This window comes from Larus michahellis, chromosome 6, assembly GCF_964199755.1.
Source record: "Larus michahellis chromosome 6, bLarMic1.1, whole genome shotgun sequence".
Classification (NCBI taxonomy): Eukaryota; Metazoa; Chordata; class Aves; order Charadriiformes; family Laridae; genus Larus; species Larus michahellis.
In genome coordinates this window covers 63,065,201-63,085,675 of record NC_133901.1, presented here as the reverse complement: position 1 = coordinate 63,085,675, position 20,475 = coordinate 63,065,201, and the positions used below count along the sequence as shown (strand labels likewise).

At 40.9% G+C, this 20,475-nt stretch overlaps 1 protein-coding gene across 2 annotated transcripts; it reads right to left on the bottom strand.

The window, feature by feature from the left end:
- Positions 1-1,985: 1,985 nt before the first annotated feature.
- On the bottom strand, positions 1,986-19,010 carry ACSL5 (acyl-CoA synthetase long chain family member 5). Of its 2 annotated transcripts, XM_074591122.1 has the most exons (22): positions 18,901-19,010; positions 17,626-17,739; positions 14,412-14,597; positions 13,744-13,852; positions 13,149-13,213; positions 12,968-13,069; positions 12,537-12,636; positions 11,145-11,323; positions 10,415-10,447; positions 10,139-10,190; positions 9,519-9,592; positions 9,007-9,084; positions 7,906-8,040; positions 7,302-7,436; positions 7,132-7,227; positions 6,515-6,587; positions 5,534-5,622; positions 5,337-5,453; positions 4,928-5,071; positions 3,838-3,939; positions 3,388-3,459; positions 1,986-2,948 (listed from the first exon to the last, which is right to left on the bottom strand). In XM_074591122.1, exons 3-22 carry the CDS (start codon positions 14,565-14,567, stop codon positions 2,808-2,810), a joined length of 2,052 nt encoding a protein of 683 aa, XP_074447223.1. In that variant the 5' UTR covers positions 14,568-14,597; positions 17,626-17,739; positions 18,901-19,010; the 3' UTR covers positions 1,986-2,807. The 2 variants fall into 2 exon arrangements, with proteins under 2 accessions (XP_074447223.1, XP_074447222.1); XM_074591121.1 differs by lacking the exon at positions 17,626-17,739.
- Positions 19,011-20,475: the final 1,465 nt, after the last annotated feature.

The window sequence follows — 20,475 nt, the reverse complement described above, 5'->3', positions numbered from 1 at the left end:
TTACATAGAGATGGAAAGAAAATACATTTAACAAATTATATTTTGGTATACATGATTTGGAGAGCCTAAATCAGGCAATCCTGGTATAGTACATGTGAGGGCTGTTTCCAGTTTGCTAAGTAGAAGGAAAGCATATTACTAATATTCATATTAAATATCTGCCATTAATCATGTTAGCGCTTATTATTCAGCATGTATGCACAACTGTGCTGCAACCCGAATGGATCATTTCATAATGGATAGCTACTAGGTGAAAGATTTTTAAAGCAAGTAGAGAAGACTGGCTGTTATTTTTAGCTCCATTCCCTGTATTCTGGGAAAAAATGTTGCAGTGATCTGAACTTCATTGCACCTATAGCCCTCCTTACCTCAAATCTTTGTTCACTGGATATTAGAGTGCTTCAAGCCTGCTGTAGGTAGCTCTCTAGTTCTCAATACCTTGAAATAATTTTGGCATCACTTCAATGCAAGCATGCCTAAAGTACTCCTGTTTTCACTTTAGATCTATGTTGTGGAAGCAGTACATATGGCAGAAGCAGCACCCAAGAGGCCAGTTTCACACCAATTTACATTTGAGTTGATATGTATGATTTATTGGTCAGACGGCACCATTACGCATCCAATTTAGTCTTTGTAACAGCTACTAGCAGGTACCACAGGCATGAAAAATCTAAAGCACTGTAGTTTGCCACTGTGTGAAGGGGCTTAATTGCAATTAAGATTAATTCAAGTTCAGAGACTGAGGTATTTCCTCTTCCAAAAGAGAAAGCATCTCTACTGTATTAGAAAGTGACCTGTACAAAGTTACTACTTTCTGAGATGTGCCATGGAAAAGTAGGCATTCTATACTCACTCCACAGTGAAGAAATCTGTTAATGAAGCACTGCAATTGCTATCCGAACACTGCTAGTTGAAGGGCCCACCAGAGTGCTGGGCTTCAACATCCAAACTGATCTCTGTAGGGAAGTTTTACATGTTGAGAGAATGAACAAAGTACTTTCTGGACAATGCAGCAGGTGGCATCACAGCATTCAGCCTCAAGTTTATACAGATCTTAGTGGCACTAGACTTACTGTCCCCGACTGAATTGCTCATCAGAACCCACAGACAGTTTAAGTAAGTACACATTTATTCTTCCCTCTCATTCCCCTCTTTCTTCCGAGTCTCACCTGGGGTAAAAGATTAAGCCATTAATAACTTTTAAGTCACATTACTTTAAGGAAACATGGGAAAGATAAGCAGCATAGTTAGATGCGTTTTCAGAGTTGTAGAAGCCTTTAGAGACTGAGGTTACAATAAGCACAATAAATGACAGAAGAGTCACCTGAAAATGAATTGGGTCAGTTGTTTTTACTAGTCAGAGATGCCTCACAGCCAAGGGTTGAGTCTTTCCTGACCAGTAAATCTCCTGGTTGCTTTCATTGTGGGATATCTGACCAAGAGCATTAAATACAGAGAGGAACAGCCACCAACTGTAGAATCTGGCACAGACAAGGAGAACTGGCATAGAAAAACTACATGTTACATCCTTGTTAGCACTGCATTGCCTTTTGGACTAATACAGCAGACAGTTACAGGGACCAGGAGGAACTGTCAGCAGAGGTAGTATATGCTAATTGAAGACCTGTTTCTAAAAGCAGAGATAGTACTCATCTTGCCAAATAATTTTTTTTTTTAAGGAACAGCTTTACCATTAGAAAATTATATCTGATGCCTTATTTCATGTGATGTCCTAAGCTGGAAGAAGGAATTTGTCCTGAAGTTTCAACACATATTACCCTACTACAAGAAAAGGAAAGTTGAGTAAAGGAGCAACATCTGCTCTAGCCTCATGGCTTGAGCTGGGGCTATGCCATGACAGCACAGGAGAGGAGTTAGCATTCTGCAGCGGTTGTGTTATATCTGCAGCTATACATAACCAGGCAGCAGTAAACCTTGCAGCTAACAGTCTGGTTGCAGCAGAGAAACAAGTCACTCGCACAGGCTTTGGTTTGATTGTGCAGTTACAGTTTATTGCATCCTATATCCTTAAGAATGACAGCTAAAGTTTTCCACTTATCAAGGCTCAAATTCATAAGTCTAGAGGCTTTAGAACTGCCATTGCATTTGAGAACGTGTGCAAAAACTGATCCAGTACCTCCCATAATAAGCTATGTTTGCTTTAGACACATGTACTTTATAAACCATTTAATGTCAGACTACTCATTTTCATTAAAAACAACCTCTAGTGTGTGGTCCAGCACAAGAAATAGGACATTTACTTTGTATTTGCTGAACAGATGTTAAGCACCAATTCATATTGTGACAGCTTGAGTTGAGACAGGTTATATCATCCTGAGCGGAAACTGAAGTGTTATTTTCCTGCTCTTGGTTTTTGCACTGTCTCCCCCCCAAAAAACATGTAACTGCATGAAAGAGTTCAGTCTGATTGCAATTCACAAAAGGTCATAATGGAGTTCATAGTTAGAGGAGGAAAACGAGATTTGCTTTTGGCAGCGAGAAGTGCATTCTGCTGCCTCTTAAAGGCTGAGGCTCTTGAGTGTTTTTGCACTTCAGTCACAATCCAAGGAAGATGAAAGTCCCGGCTTCACCTAGACAGCTGATGCTTAGTCCTGCAAGATGTAAATACTGCCAGTTGTCAGTTACACTATAGCCATCTTCATCTGAAAGTCATTTTTCCCAGGACACCAGAAACAATATATTTAAGTTCTCCTTGCTTCCCTCCACTCATGTGCGTGTTCTCCATAGATCATGTAGTGTCACCGATTTGTTTGGATACTCCATGCAGTTTAATTTAAACTGGCCACTTATTCCTGCATGCTTGAATAGAGGGCCTCAATCTGGTCCTGGAAGACTTTAACAAGCTCTGGTCGTTTTGCCTTCAGTGTTGGTGTCAAAAGTCCGTTTTCTACAGAGAACATCTCTGTGTGGATGTACAAGTCTTTAACCTATTAAAAGAAAGTAATTTAGCATATGACACTTAAATAATTACTTAGAGGACAAGCAATGGTTCTTCACAGCTTCCTTGAGCTCAGTGCAAGAACTCACTTAGTCTCAGGAGGTCCAGTAACTAAACTGTTTTTTTGATGGAAGTCAAACTCCTTTTGACTGACACAGCGAGCAGATAGGCAGCTCCTGCAGCCTTTGGTGAACCTCCACTCCATCTCATGGCAATTGTGACTGTTGCCCTGTACAGCCACCTGTCTCTTGGTCAAGAGACAGGCAGCCAGTCAATGTTTCACTTCATTGTGAAACTACTTCAGTCACTTGTCTGGGGCAGCTGTCTTGGGCGCCATCCTGGCTCAGTCAAGAACAGGAATGAAGACATCCTAGCCATTGCATTAGCAATACAGGGGCTTGTGACAAGCAGGATTTAGAAGCACTTACTTGTTCAAAGGATTTAAGGCCAGCCTCTTTCCCCAGTCTGATCATATCTTCTAAAATAGCTTTCTTCACTGCCTAGAAGAAACAGAGCAGGAACAGGGTGGGAAAATGGGAAAATCCCATTTTCTAATTGCAACTCAAGACCATACCCCATTGCCCAGTCAGCGAAAAATGAGGTTGGCAAGAATACATGTACATATTTCAACATTCAAGGTTTCTTTCATTAAGGCCACTACAGGGTGATGTCTGTCTTCTCATTGGAAGCCCTTGAAGCATCAAGAGACACCTGTACTTAGTTCCGGTTTTTACTGTAAGGCTGCTTGCATGACTCGCACAGCATTAAGCCAGTTTAATTTACAAAAAAAGGTAGGTAGAATGAAGTCAAAGCAATACAAGATTGAACTTCAGAATTAAATTCTATCTATAAGCTACTAAAAACATAAAGCCACTCACTGGATTCTTACAGACATCTTCATAGGAACCTTTTATTCCCAGTTTTGCTGCAAATTCTGGAAGAGTCTCAGCATCAGGAACCACTATACCTATTAGAAAAGACTGAGAACAAGTGGAAGAAGTCATGCTGAGACCAAGATAAGGCATCTGAAATTACTTTGATTGTTTATATGAACTTGATTGTGGACAGTGTTTCTATAAGAAGCCACATCTATATCCCCCCATCCATTTCCAGATTTTGAGAAGTAGTTACAAAGACTTTCAAGTCACTTAGATTTGAGTTCTGACAGCAGTAATTGAAGCACTAATGCAGTTTATTATATGTGCTGAATGATCCAGCAACTGCTTTGAGCTGGTTTACAGATTGAAGACTGGCCTCTGCTAGCATAGGTGACACCTCTCCTATGAAGAAAGGCTGAGAGAGTTGGGGTTGTTCAGCGTGGAGAAGAGAAGGCTCCAGGGAGACCTTATTGCAGCCTTTCAGTACTTAAAGGGGGCTTATAAGAAAGATGGGGAGAAACTTTTTAGTTGGGCCTGTTGCAATAGGACAAGGGGTAATGGCTTTAAACTAAAAGAGGGTAGATTTAGACTACATATAAGGAAGAATTATTTTTTTTTTTTTTTTAAAAAAAACAATGAGTGTGGTGAAACACTGGAACAGGCTGCCCAGAGAGATGGTAGATGCCCCATCCCTGGAAACATTCCAGGTCAGGTTGGACGGGGATCTGAGCAGCCTGATCTATTTGAAGATGTCCCTGCTCATTGCACAGTCTGGACTAGATGACCTTTAAAGGTCCCTTCCAACCCAAACTATTCTATAATTCTAAACTGTACAGAGACGACCTGGCATACTAATCCCATAGAAGTATGTAATTAGCCTTTACCCAGCTTGCAATTTGATGCCAAGATCTCCTTTTCTTTGCTGTCAATCAGGGAGGCTACAGGTCTGAAAGGATATTCCTATAAATATGGCACTGTTTGGAGCAGGTCTTGTTCAAAAACTCTTATAAATACACACATTTGTGCCCTGGTCTTCCAGAACTCATTGTAGGAGGAATCTTGCAGGATGCTCACTCCTGACATCACTTACCCTCAGGCTTTCCCCATGTACAAAGACCTGGGCTACAGGAGCACTTCTGATATAGACATTTTCTATCTTCTCTGGAGCAATGTATTCTCCTTGTGCAAGTTTAAATATATTCTTCTTCCTATCAATGATCTTCAGTGTTCCATTCTAGAAGTTAAAGGTGGAGGCCATTAGTTTCAAGTCTGTCTTGCTTCTATAAGAAGTAGAATAGAATAGAATGGCCTAGCAGGTGTTATTTGAGATCTTGTAACCTAATCGGTCTTTGGAGCTTTGCCTGGAGTTACTTGGTGAATGATAACAAAATACCATGTGAGGCTTTTATCCTAGAATTCACTTCTCCAGCTTTTCAGATTACTGTAAACTAGCCAGAAATTCACATCCAAAGGATGGTTTGTATTAAGCAATTACTCACTGGCAACCATTTCCCTATGTCTCCAGTGTGGAGCCAGCCATCCTTATCAATTGCTTCTGCTGTCTTCTCAGGATCTTTCAGATAACCCTTGAACACATTTGGTCCTTTAATGCAGACCTATAGCAAGCACAGAAAACGGTTAATCACCAAGTCTTATGTTTCAGTATTTCCTGACACACACGGGAGATGGTACCTACCTCGCCTTCATTGTTAGAAGAGTAGTAGTTCATTTCTTCCACATCATCGAGTTTTATGATATTACAAGCCAGAGGGGCACCAACATGGCCTAAGAGGAAAAAAAAAACAACAGCGACAGTTATGTTTTGGGAATTCTGGTAGCAGTTGTCCCTATTTGATCTAAAGCTAGAAAGACTAGCTCTTGAAGTAAGATGAAAACTCAGGTGCCCCCTACATATGAAAGACTTCAGTGATAGTAGATGCTTAATGGCTCTTCATTCACTGCTTTAGCAAGAACCAGTACTATATAAAGGAGTCTGACATGTTCAAGAAAATTATTGTAATGCTATTTTCAGACAGTTAATGCAGGATAAGTAGCAGCTAAGTCTCAATGCTTAGAGCCATTTGTTTGTGTGATCAACCACACCAACTATGTACCACATTCACCTCCACAGAATTCCTTCATAGACCTTGGCATTAATTTGCATTTCATCCTCATTATACTCTGCCCTTATTGTGTTCTCAAAGATGGTGACTTGAGCTTGAATTTAGAATACCCAATATTAAAAACATCCTTGCTAAGATGAAAGCTGAATATTCAAGGTCAGGTAGTCCTTCAGGAAAATAGCCAAGTATCAGCTCTGATATTTTAGTCATAATTCTTTCAGTAAAACAAGTTATTTGGGAGCTAAAGCTAGTTTCTTAAAGCCATTTGGAAGTCCTTGTCCAGTTTGCTCAGTTCTGTACAGACACTCCTTTCCCATACACTGAGACAGGGTCTAAGCTGACCTATGTCGCTTCACACAAGAGATCCTCACCTACTTGAGTCAAGAATTTTGGTACCTATTAAGCATACAGGTGACCGATGCTCCTAAGAATCACTTTGAGATTAAGTACCCAGGCTTTAACTTTCATTGAACTAAAAGCAGTAGAGCACCTAAGCTTAAGTGCAACTTTCTGCTGACAGCTGTGGGAGAATTTCCAAGTCTCAACTACTGTACCTGTTGTCCAGTCTCCAGGCATTGAAAAAGTGCATCCAGCTGAGCATTCAGTCTGGCCATAACCTTCAAAGATCTGTGTGAGAAAGGGTGAATATTCTTTGAACATCAAGGCTTTGGTGTGAAAGAGCTCAGTTTCAACTATGCCCATGCTCAATATTTCTTCTTCGGAAATAAGCCAAGACAGTCCTAGCCTTCAAGACTTCTTGGTCTTATTGGTGTAACCAGATGTTCCTCAAGTTCACCTATCCAAACCTTGCTTTTGTCTCCTCATCCTCTGAACTCTGTTCTTAAATGTACTACATCGTAAGCTCATTGACTGTCAGGGTAAGCAACTACCTGACTTTGAGTGTCACACGTTCCTATTTCTGCTGCTCTATTCCTCTCCCCAGACCCTACAGGATAGTTTTTTGGTAGTGTAGTTTGAAGCCAGCCCTGCAGAATTTTGTTCCTGTTACAGTTATCTCAGATCAAGCTGCCTGTAAATAGTGAAGACTGACAGCAATCTCCCCAGGAACAAGTTGGGCTGGACGACAGCTATATCATTGGTCACTTATTTGGGCATAACCAAATAGGTCTTATTTTAAGAAAAAAAAACAAAAAACCAACCCTCAGCTTACCTGACAGCCCAGTGCTGCTCTAAGAAATGTCAGGACAGAGGGAGATATAGGGGCTGCGCCTGTTACCATTACACGCACTCTTCCACCCATGTTTTCCTACAAGTGAAACAGAAGCCATCAGATCCTCTGATACTACAACGCTCAGCTTACTCACACTTAAAATAACTTACCTGAACTTTTTTGAAGATTAGCTTGTCCCAAATGCTGTCATTTCGAATTATGCCCTGTTTTATTTCAGCCATCTTCATAACCACAGCCAAGTTTAACAGGCAACGCTTCACTGGGCTCTTGGCACCACTTTGTATCTGCAAGGAAAAGTATTGGTGACTCCTGGGTTTACTTCACATCTGTACGTCCAGTTCTTGCTTTGTTAGTAGGCACCATATCTTACTTTGATGTTCTAGGGTCTCTCTTCACTACTGCCACGGTCTAGGAGATGAACCAAGGGGCAATACTAATTTGTGTTACTGCTGGCATACTTCAGCTGCAGCTTTGAGGGATAACCTTACACTTGCTTCATTTGCTTTCCAAAAAGTAAACAAACTTTGTTGCTGAATGGCAACAGTCTTAACCCAGTCATGACTGGATACACTGTTCTTATACTCCAGGGCCCAAGGCTCTTTCCATCTCCTTGGAAAGGATTTTAAATAATTATTCCTGTTAAGGAGTAATTAACTAATAGTGATATTATGCCGTATTCCATATGAATTTAAACTTGTATGCTTGCTTAAATATATGAACATGAAGGTAATTTAGCTAAAATTGCTCACATACCTTGTCATATATTCTATTGAGCAGTCTTGGTACAACTGGAAATAGTGTTGGCTTCAAGGTTTTCATGTCATCTGTTAGCAACTTGATGTCTCCTTGGAAGAAGCCTACTTTTGCTCCACAGCTGAAGGCCACAGTCTAAAAATTGACCAGACTAAGTTTAGTCACAGATAATTACTAGCTTCATTAGCCATAATTATTTGTCTATGGAAAGCAGCATGATTTCCAGGGCCCAGTGGTAGGAACGTTCTTGAGTGAATACGTTTTGAGGAAATACAGAAGGCTGTCATGCCTTTTACTATAATTTGATCTATAGAAGCTCAGATGCTTAGATTAAGTTCTGGCTTGCAACTTTGATGAGCACAAAAAAAAAAAAATGAAGTTTCACATTATGGTTGAATACAATTAATATGAGCTTCACCACATTTGTAACACCTGTTCTATTTTGATATCTTTTGAGATACCTAGAAATTTAAATACAAGGCAAGAGAAAAATTTAACAGCTTGACAAGGAATAGGACAAAGACACATTCTGGTTTAAATACTGGGTTGGGAACTGAGGTTAAGAGACTGTTCTGAGACAATTACATGTAGAAGCGTTAGATCCTGCCACGAGTTGCTGATGTTCCCTGTAGGAAGCGTTACTTATACAACATGCTGGAGGAAGTGCATTAATTGGAAGACTAGAACTTCAGCTTTGGAAACAGACAGGAAGGTGACATAGCCCAGCAGAATAAACAGTGGAGAACATACCACTGTTTACCTCCAAGTACTAAATCCACTGGTCTTAAACTGCTTCCTCTTCAAGTACCAGCTTTCACTGTGTTTTGACTAAGGTCTTGATGCTGTTTATTTCCCTGGCTGATTTCTTCGTAAGTCACAGACTCAGTGAGGCCAGACTGAAGAACAAAGCTTCATTTATTGAAGATAGTAGCCATGTCTTGGAGAAGTAACTAGGCATTACTTAGTCAGTTCGGAGGTTTTATTTTAGGTAGATGGTCTTAACCATTTTGATATGGCTTCTAACAAGTGTTACTGTCTGAACTAGTTCATACGTACAAGATCTTCTACAGAAGCTTAGTAGCATGCATACAGTCTACTTACCTGTACAACTCTCTCAAACATGTGAGCCAAGGGGAGATAGGACATGGTGATATCTGAACTTGTACAATCGATTGTGTTCTAGAAGGGAAGGAAATAGAAGTAGGTTAGCACTCCCTATGCCTGCTTGAGTTACTCTTAAGTAGAAAGTGAATAAAGTTTGGATCAATTTGAATACTTTGAAATAGACACTTCAAATGACTGAAACAACTCAGGCTCATCCATCACCTCTTCAAAATTTTTGCAGCTGTAACTCAGCCATGCTACATCAAGATTAGTTTTGCGTTTTGGCAAAACTTGAACTAGAGGAGTTTAGTACTCTTGGCATTTAGGACTGACTCATTCTAGAATAACTTCTGTATACATGTTCAAGGTTAAACCGAGTTTCTTGCAATACTATTGTCCCATTGAAATACGGGTTTGCTGTGAGTGAATGGTTTGCAGAAAATGCCCACATTAAAGCTAGTTTATGACTGAGTGACATAGCCTCGAGATCACCATTAGCAGAAGCTTACCTCTGTGCATCTAAGGAAGGCACCAGCATTTGCAACAACATTTTGATGTGTCAGCATGGCTCCTTTAGGGTTACCTGTGGAGAGATCGAGCAAAGTCAGCTGTGGCTCTGACAGCTTCTGCCGACAGTTTCCCATGCCTTGTTTGGCTCAGTTTGAACTATCTCGGTATTAGGCTCAATCATAGCATGCATTATCTTAAGAGATCGCAAATATGCTTTATCTTGCATGCTATGGATATTTATATAAAGGAAACATCTACTGAAACAGCAGAGTAATTAGGAGTATCAGAGAATGCTGAAACAGGATGTTCCTCTAGCCCCTGTGGATCAGAATACAGACAGTTAAACAACCAATCTTTTTAACATTAAGACCCTGTATTTTTCATAGGATAAGACAACATGAATTTGGCTATTCTTCCCCTCCATCTCTAAGAAGTCTTAGGGCATTTGACTTGTAGTGACAATGTCCCAAGTTAAACTGCAGTAGTGGCTTGACGCTGCTCTAATTTACTGTTTCACTTCTATGTTGCTAGCATTTCCTCTTTTGTGCTAGAAAGCAATTTTTTTTTTCAGCACAGGGAGATTGTTTCAATGGGAAAGCATCACTATATAGTCTCTTACCTGTGGTTCCACTGGTAAAACACACAATGCAAAGGTCTTCGGGCTTAGGAGGCTAGAGGGAAAAAGCCACATAAAGTCAACAGATTAAGGATTATGTTGCTAATCAGTATTTACATACACTTCCTAAAGGGGGATGAACCAGGAATTCTGTTTGGAAACAGCAAGACAAGATACCAAAAAAACCAACCCTGCCAGCCTTCTCTACTAGCAGCATGGCAAGAGGTCTTTTCAGAGACTAGTTTTGCAAGTTTATAACTGTTCCACAAAGATACTTACAACTGGTTCTCTCATGTTGTTTCTTCCCAGCTCCTGCATTAGACAGAAAACACATCTTAACAATTGCAACAGAAAGATGTGCAGCAACAGTAAATGAATAGGTAATTGCATTCCAAATGCAACACTTGTTTTTACTTTGCCTCTTGATACTCTGTCTCAGAGACCCATGTTGATCTTCCTGAATTTAGTGCACACAACTTGGAAAAGCTTCCTGGGGTCGTGGGAAGCATGAATTTGAGTGTGTAGAAAGTGATCAGAACTACTGAAGGAATTTGGAAGTCCTGAGTGGAGATACTTCATTTTATTTGATGTAGGCCACATCTCTTATACTCTGCACTTCTGCATTATATCTGGACAGTTAAGCCTAGTATTGGGATGCCAAAGCAGCCAGTAATTTGCACTTACAGTTTCAATTAGACTCAACTGCCACCTTAGAAGCCTCATAAATCCTGTTTCAACTGCACCATGAATTAAGCTAAGGAAGTCTTCAATTTAATGCATACTGACTGTCCACAAGACATTGACACAACTTTAGTCAGTGTCTGACTCTTGTCTGACAGTGTCTGCAGGTTTGAACTCTGCAAGTCCATTTGGCTAGCTATATCAAGTTTCAAAGTGACTCAGGCACAGATGTGTAAACTGGATAATGCTTACATTAAAGTGTCATTGTTACCAGAGAAGGTCTAGATGTCTAGCTGGCACGGTCAAGCACAAGCCTTTAGTCACCTACCTCAACCTCCTGCAGTGCTAGAATTTCGACTCCCGCTTTAGCTCCTCTGTCCTTGAGCTCTTTATCAAAGAGATCCATGAGAATGATAGTCTTCAGACCTGGGGTCTTTTCTTGCTCACAGTTCTCAAGCAAGATCTGTGCTTTCTCGGGCTTGTCACAGATCACTATGCTGATGTCAGCTACAGAAAAGAAGGTACATTTCAGAAGTCTATTTAGAAGACATGAGGCTAGTGAGTGACAGCACAGTAGCACATACGTTTAGAAGACAGCATTGGTTTGTTCTAAAGCCATTTGCATTTGTTCATATGGTTTCAGTGGCTGGCTTACAACGCTAAGAAGGTTCCTCCTTCCACTGCCAACTGACTGGGAAATCTTAAGATTCTAGATATAAGAAGTGAGGGCAGAAGGTGAGGAACTGAAGACAAATATCCTCCGTCACAGTCAAGATACGCATTTAAACTTTTGGTATTGCCATAAAAGCTCAGAATTGTCCTCACTGATAGTTGAAGTTTAGCCATCTTCCTTAAATGCAAAGGCATTTAGATCTGTTTGAAAGAGGGAGCTAAAATTCTTGAACTAATGCCTCAGCTTCCCTGCATGTGCAAGAGTTTTATGCAATTACAAAAGCATTTCCCATTAAGTCAGTAGAGGAATTGGATTTGCCTGAACATGCTGGTTCCCTGTTAGCCTAGTAAGTCACAGCTGTGTAGTCCCAAGGCAAGACCTGTTTGCAAGGTTCACCAGCATAACTGCTGAAGGGATTTTACTTGGCAAATCCTGTTTATGGGTTGGATCCCAGACTGTTGTGACAGCAGTGGATATTTTTCCTCCCCCATTCCTCCTCTAAGACTGGGGGAAGAAAGTTTGAAGATTTACTCAAGCTTCCTTGCCAGTTTCTTCCACGATGGCACGCTAGTTGTTGCATCTGTAGAACAACAGGCCGTAACCAGATATGCCTAAATCTGTTTATCTTTACTCCTCCCTCCTCCACTTTTGACTTAAAGTTGTAGGATGTAAAAGACACTCATGTAGTGTTAATTTGCATGCAAGCCTGTCTGCATTGTCTGATTGTTTGGCAGTGTGGGAGTTCAAGACTGCAAAACCTCAAATCGCAAAGAGTTGAGCGCTGATTGCAGGATGGTCCACAGGACCTAGCAGGCCTTCCGTGGACTTGCACTCAAGACACTCGGAGACATAGGAAGCCTACTGGCTTCTTCTAGGCATTGAACCATGTCCCCTGCAGAGGGGCTTCATTTACAGAAATTAAGTGTCTATAAAAGTATAAGAGCAGTAACTACCCTGATTTTTGCATCAAATTCCCTTGAACTTCAGCCTTCTCAAAACAAAGCTTCTTAGAGAAATCATTATGAAATACTGGAAGTCAATATTTACCTTTGTTAACAATATATACAATGGCCTCTGGCCCCAGAGTGTCATAGAGTGGAACAGCAACCATTGAGTAAGTGTAGCAGGCATACTCTGAAATGATCCACTGAAGAGAGAAAACACCAGAGCTAAGAAAAACTAGCAGCTTGCCAAGACAGGATTACCTACAGATTTCATACAGCTTCAGTAGCCCATGCACACATTAGTAGTAGGGGTTGTGTAAGGAGCACATCAATGAGATTCTTAGAGTAGTGAGGGTTTAAGAGCATTGTATTACATGCCTGGCATAGTATGTGCTCTGTCAGTAATAGTGGAAATGGGAAGGGAAAAGCCAGTTGTGATTGTTCTTCGTGTGGCCTCAAGCTATTTAAATGCAGACCCTCCTCTCCCCAAGGTGTCAGAATATTCTGGGAAAGGATATTCAATTTGTTGCTTACCTCTGGCCTATTCTGAGCAAAAATGCCAATAAACTGGTTTGATGATGGGTTGCATCCTTTTTGCAGAAGCCCTGATCCCAGGTATTGAGCTCTGTCCAAAACCTGTAAGATAGTTTTCCCCCACTTTAGTGTTACAAGACAGTATCCCAAATTAAAATCATCCATCATGTACGATACTCACCTGTTGATATGTCAGCCACTGATAAGGTTGTTTGGGTTTTCTGTAGCCTAAACAGTCGCCATTTCCTAATGGAAGAGTTCAGAAAGGCACCTGTAAAGCTCAGTACTGAAGCTGCATAGCACTTTAATGCAACACTTGTAAGCAGGAAATATTTTCAGTCAGACATCCAGCTAACTGCATGTGAGCTTGAAATAGCTTGCAAGCTATCCTGTGTTTCCATGCATAGGACCCCTGAAGTCACATAGGCACAAATTCGTACCTGTTTTAAGCAGGCAGTAATTTTACACTAAAACCTACATCATAAGATAAAGAAGTGTTTCCCCCCAACCCCCTCTGATGCTTACTGTCTCCACTGAACTGCACCCTCTTAAGCTTCTGATATTTGTTCCTGCCCAGTCTGCCAACTAAGACTACTTCTAAATCAATGGGGGAAAAAAAATAAAAATATGGTCACTTGTTACTGCACTCCACAGAAGGCCAGGAAAGCTTTTGCTAGCCTGAATTATTACTACAGGCAAGAGGCAAGGCAAAAGAGCTTGGAATAGCTTTATTTACTTGTGATAGACAAGTACTAAGTAGCAGATACAAAGCTTACCAGAAGCATGCAGTCCTCTCCGGAAAACTTCATACAAGGTTTTACCATCTTCAAAGTAGTAAGAAAGCAGGTTATTATCTGTCAAGAGTGCACCTCTTCTGGCTCCTCCCTAGGAACAGAACATAGTTATGAAACAGTGCAGAACAGATGCAATGTCATTTATTCCTCAGCCGTTCTCCCAGCACCCCATTTAAAGCATTTCCGTAGCATTGCATTGGTAGGAAAGTCTCATTTTCCTTCCCGATTTTGATCTACTCAGTTATATGCAGAGGAATTTTCTAGATGGCCTAGATTAATATTCAATTACAGGTTATTAGAGAGACCTTGACTGAGTGCTACAACTTGTCTAGTTACACAAAGTCTAGCATCATAGTCTAGCGCCAGCCTCAAAGCTGATGCAAAGCATTAAGTAACAGAAAAAAGCCAGTGAGGGCCAAGGCCATCTGGTAAAAAGCCCACCTAACCCTGTTGGCAAGAGCTGCCGTTTCTTGCTTTTAGTGTCTTAAGATTTCTCTTCTCCCCGCCATACTGTTGAGTTGTACACCTGGGAGAGAAAGCTGTGTATATCAGATAGGAGACTTTCCACTGATACCCAGAGTTAGAATGGATCAGTATTCAGATTAAGCTTCTCAAAAATAGTCCATGCCCACAAGCAGAGTAGGTATTACCTCAACCCCTATTGACTGCCTGTTCAAGTCAACAGGAGGCAGAACAGGTTTTGGCCTGCTTATCACCCACAGGAAGATGCCAACTCCAAATGCAATAAGACTAATCAATGCTGGTGTTGGAAGCGGTGAGAACAAGACTTGAAGTATCCAGATCATTGTGCTGGGTCAGTGGAGCCAGATTTGAACCTGAAACAAACAGGAGGTTTAGCAGACATGAGTTAGAAGCACGCACTACCTATAAGTCATGGTTACTTATGTAGTTTGTTAAGCAATACTGCAAATCATTTCAGCAGTTTGCCCCTAAAGAGTCTTGGTACAATAATGAAGCATGCTTATACAATGCTTTAAGCCTCTTAAGAGATCTCAAGTCACCTGTCCCCATAAATGTTAATCCACACTGCATCCACCTCCACAAAAAGCTGAAGCCTAATGAAGTCAGAAAGGAACAGCTGTCAGTTCTTTCTATTCAAGAGTAAAAATCTGCCTGGGGAAGGCCAGTGTGTAATTCCCCAACTTAAGTATAACCAAAAAATACCTACAGTTCAGTGATGTGAGTAGTGGTAGTAAGAAAACTCAGTATTATATCTGTCCAATAGGAGGGGGCATTGCTAAAATATGAGGGGTGCTGCTAAATTACATGTAGATGTAACAAACACGTCAAAGTCTGCAGAGCAAGCAGTATCTTCACTATCAGCTGCTCTTACTGGAAAGTGGGGTCTATGCTGGGCACGTATTTCAGATACTGACAGTGTGTTCAGCATGAGATATGGCACGAGTCAAAACTGTGAAAGTTAGTTTCCACTTGGAAATGGTGACCTGGAAGTTAATGTGTGCAATGGAACTCTAGCTGGGAAATACAGAAGCAGTTCTGGCTGCTCGCATCCTCCAGAGCAAGGAAGCAAAAACTGAGAAAGCAGGATTTCTTATAAGAAAAACTTTTTTTTTCAGCCAGCAGTAGGAGAATAGAGTTACATGCAAGCAACCGAAGAGACCACATGCCTGCATAGCTGTACCAGTTTTAGTGGTTGAAGTGTGCTCTCATGCTCATTTTAATAGTAATTTTAAGACAAATTCCTAGAAACCAGGAAGGATTGGATGCCTGTAGGGTATCATGGTAGAGGTAATCAACAGAACTGGGGATCATGTCTACAGCATGAAGTCCTCTAGTAAAACTTGTTAACACTGATTAGCATTAACAGTGCCTAATCAGGCAGATCACTGCAATTGTCACAAATAGCTACTGTCTGTTACATGGACTTACTTGACAGAAAATTAATAGAGAACACTTGTCTGACCTTTTTGTGGCAAAGACCAGAAAACCCACTAACCCCAAATGCTCCATGCAGCAGTAGATAAGTCGCTGAAAAGCTTTAAATTAGGGTACTCTAATTTCCTCACTGACTCAACACACAAGGCAGTTTGTGCCAAGACATCTAGGAAGATGGAACATCAGGCCCTGAAGGATAATGATGCTTGGAGCAAAGAACTCAAAGTCCAGGGAAAACACATGATCAAGTGTGAGAAAAGCCTGAAGATAACTAAATGCAGCAAAGCTTTTGCCTTCACATTCTGAATTGATTCCACAAATGTCTCGCATAGAGAAGAGAGACCAGACAGTAGTCTAATCCCAGTGTAGCCTAACCAGCATCCCTATAGTTAGTCAAGGATGATTTTCAGTTACAAGCCAAACGGATTTTTAATTTAAAGAAAGACCTGTTGACAGGTTTATCTCTAAAGCCTGGGAAGTATTGTATGCTCATTTGCTTCTAGGTCAGATTTGGGGTTTTTTTTAGCCCACTTACAATACCAAATGAGACTACACATGCGAGAGTCATACCTAACATCCTTTAAAGCCACAGAAGTTAGTGTCATGTTAAAAAAGCACAAATACCTACATCTTGTTTACAATACAAAAAAAATGCTTTTAATATCTGAAAGACGATTTTCAATTCCCCTACTTCATGAACAGAATAGCGACAGCATTTTGCTTTTACTTTCCAACTGTGTTTCCTCAGATGGGCTTTAGTCACTCCCATCACCATACAGAGAGTGTGTTATTCAAGCTGTGGCAAGAGACCATCAGCAAATTTGTCTCAATTCCCAGCACTGGGGCAGTCATTTCCTATGCCTAGAGCTTCTACTGTAACTACTTGTCTAATCCAAGTCACTGCTAATTAATCACCTCTGGTATCCTCCAAAAGCCACTTAATCCTGCTTCCCTTAAAGCAGAAGAGCCAGCAGGGAGGACAGGAGCCTGTTTACTTGACAGAGTTTTCTGTCCATGGGAAGAGAACAGCTCTACCCTAGATCTGTGCTACAGAGCAGCTACAACCAGAGCTTAACTCGCAAATCCAAATGCCCTATGCATACATAACACCTGAGTGAAAACTCAACTCAGTGCAGCATGAGACAAAGCCAGGGCATTTTTGACAGAAACTGGCTTCCACTGCAGGGCAAGGCTGAACACTAGCTGCTTTCTTAAGCATACAGGGAGCTGGACTGCTCAAAACCCCTGAGTTTTGAAGGGCTCAACTGACCAGAAAGATACAAAATGCACAGGATGTCTCAAACCACCTGCTTAGTCCTCTTGTGCAATAAGATGGTAGACAGTTAACATGTACTTAGGTTGTCTGGCCTGATCAATGGTCAGGGATAAGATGCACTAGGCTCTGGAGTGCAAAGGCTTAGTTTTTATCTGAAGAGATTACAGTGATACCATTTAGAGCCTTGAGTTGTGGAGTACATGTTCTCATTTCCACTGCACCCCCCCCACGCACACCCCTCTACAGCAATTCCTTTACTAGCTAGAATGAATGAAAAAGTTATTCTCTATTCTCTCCAAGTCAGGAGATTCTCTCCACTGGAAAGTGACTGAGCGTTGTGCCTCCAAACACATAAGTATGAAGAAAGAAATCAGTGTTCTCTCCATCACAGTAGTTCTTTACCAACAGCAAAGCAACCTTTGATACTTGCAGAATTTCAGAAGCAATGGTCACGCGCTGCCTGGGAGAATGCTTCCTAGAACTATATTCTTTGACTCGAGTTCACCTAAGAAATAGTTTGCATGTGTTTTTGAGGTGATCATGAAAACTTGTTAATCAGCATTAGTAAGATAACATTGACTCGTTCCAAGCAGGAAGAGTAGAGTACAACCAACTACACCGAGGTGACTAATCAGTTAACCACCAGTAGCTCACTCTTTACAGTTGCTTACACAGTGCAGCTCTTGCCTGGTGTCCTGCAGATGTGAGCCACTGTGCCAGTTCTTACTCCTTGGAAGCATTATATCCCATCTTCCTCCAGCTGCAGGAAGGAGAAGTCTTGTGTTCTGCGGGGTTTAGGAACATCTAACTTTTAGCATCCAGAAAGAAGCTAAAGCGCAAAAGCTCAGCAGTGACTGCTGAACAGAGCCACATAAAAACCACAAAGCAAAATCCACAGTAACTTGCATTAAGCCTAAGGTACACTTCAGTTAGGCTTTGCTTTCAGAGTACCTCTTACGAAAGCCAGAGCCAAACAGCTCAAGTACCCTTTGATCTTGCCCGAGAAGCACTCTGCTGGGGGGTGGGAAAGAAAGAGGCCTCAGTAATTTACTTTCAGGAAGTTTAGTGCTCTGTGGTTTCAGAGTACATGTTACAGGCTATTTCTGAGCCTTGCTGATGAAACCTATTTAACTCAGGCTTTCAGTATAATTAAACAGAAAGGCCATTTTTAATAAAGAATTTTACTGTATGTGATATTACTGTCCCTCTATCAGGAGGGCAACACCACCATGACACTGCTTAGTAAAAAAGGTCATTTTGACAGATAAATTGAAAAGCCAGGCTTTCACATATTTTTTTACCATGAGGTTTTCTCCTTGAAAGCTACCTACTCAGAAAGATAGAACATGTTCAACTAGCCCTTTGAAGTTCTGAAAACATTAAAGTATTTAGGATAATGTGTTCTGTTACTTTTTTCTTATTAGTACAAGATCACATTCTTGCAAGACATACGTATGACATTGCATTAATAGGAAATTATCTCTAGACATACAATAAGCATGGTTTAAGGAGCTAGAACTAAAGCTCAACTTGAAAATTCACACAGAACTCCCCAAAGAACATCATCGTTAAACACCTTACGTAGCCACACAAAGAGGAGACAGCACTGAAAATTTCTAGATACCAGTGTCTTTTATTACTACATATTATTACAGCACTTACATTATGAAGAGCAAAGAGCAAACATGTATCTGAACTTAACTCAGCTTAAGTTCATCAGTTAACATCTAACTGATAGCTCAGAGATTTCCTAGCAGGCTCCTGATAAACTCATTATCTGGAGCCATAGAGGCAATCACTCACACATAGGTTATAGTAAAGCCTATGTAAGTAACAGCAAGCAAGCCCATCAGCAATAAAACAAATAAAAGTAGAACTTTGTTACTTATACGGAAAATATTTCAGACAAAATACAGAGATGAGAACCAGTAACCAAAAGCACCTACCATTTTGAAGGTGGAGTGGGGAGCCAACCCCTTTTCCTTAAGCAAAAGGGAGCCTTAACAGCACAGTAGCAAACCACTCCCAAGTAGGTAACACTCATCTTAAAAACTACAGCTACTTCCCTCTCCCCGGTTTAAATAAATCAGCAAGCAGAAAAGCATGCTGGGAAGGGAGCTTCTAAAAGGAAGGAACTTGCATAGGGAAACTGAAGTAGCTCAGAGAAGAAGAAAAAAAAAAAATCATGGAGGAGGTCGTTGGCGTTTTGTTTGTTGAGGAAAAGAGCTTGAAGTTGACATATTTCCGAAGAGCTAGATGAAAAGTATACCGAGGCCTTTCGATTTGATATTTAGAGTTTACTCTTTATAATCTTTTTACTGATTTTTTTTTTCCTGTGTATAAAGGCGTTCTCTCAACGATGGTAATTTTCCCTCTATAGCTACGTGCACGTCAAGCTGAGCAGAGCTTTGCAGCCTGTAATACTGACAAAGGGCTTTGAGTAGAGTATTTCTTATGTGCTGCTGTAATGTACTTGCTGGTGGGCTAGTTCCCCATTTCTGCTGCTGGTTTGGTTTGGTTTGTTTGTTTTTGGTGGGGTTTTGTTTGTTTTTTTCCCCCCAAAAAGCTACCTAGTTCTTTCTGCTGTGGTACAGACATATACGTGCAATTACTTGCACAAGGTAACATTGAATCACGTTTCAAACTTCAGTTTTGTTTCCTGCTATGACAGGGAAATTCTTTATGGTTTTATAGTTGCATTTCTTTGTTTGAAAGTTTATAGCTTCTGCTGTTTTCTCTTTTTCTCTCTGATGCTTGTCTAACGTAACTAGAATTTTGCAGCATGGTTGGAGGGGTGGGAAGACAGTAGCTTCACCTATCTCTCTTCTTCAGTGCCTTCACCTGAGATTTTGGAATTGTTTTTCCACTTAACAGTTTGCCCATCTGAAAGTTTTTCTATGCTGCATGATTTCAGAATAATCTGGTTAGCTGGACTAACTATTGCAGGGATGGGATAACATTGCATGTACTTGCATCCAAAATACAATTGGTCCTGGACCTTGGCTTGCTAAAACACATAGCTTCTAGTAATTGCAATTATGTTTTTATTGCTGCTGTAAATTTTATGCTAGTCAAGTAACTTACACTGTAATCGTGGCATTATTTAGCAATGCAGATATACTTTTAGGGAAGCTGAGGCTTAATTCACCGATTTTACCGTAAGCTTTACATGAAGATGAAAAAGACCTTGTTCTGCATGAAATTACTCTGCCTTTGGCTTTGCCTACCCAGACCTGTTCCTGTAGCATTTAAGTGAGGCTGTGAGCTTTGGCTTTAATCTTGCTAGTCAGGGTGCACTTATGCTTAGAGGAAGGCAATGCCCTTTACAGAGAAGGGAAAGAAGGCCAGGCTCCCAGCCCAGGCAGCTCTGAGTGCCTCTCTGAGGATTTTCCCCCTTCAGATATCTGGCCTCAGGCTGTTATTTTCCCAGGAGGAAGGGAAAAAGCAGTGAATTTGCCCTGCCTATGATCAGCTGTTGGGTAGCAATGCGTTGTGTGTCTCAGATGCATTGACTCTGGCTG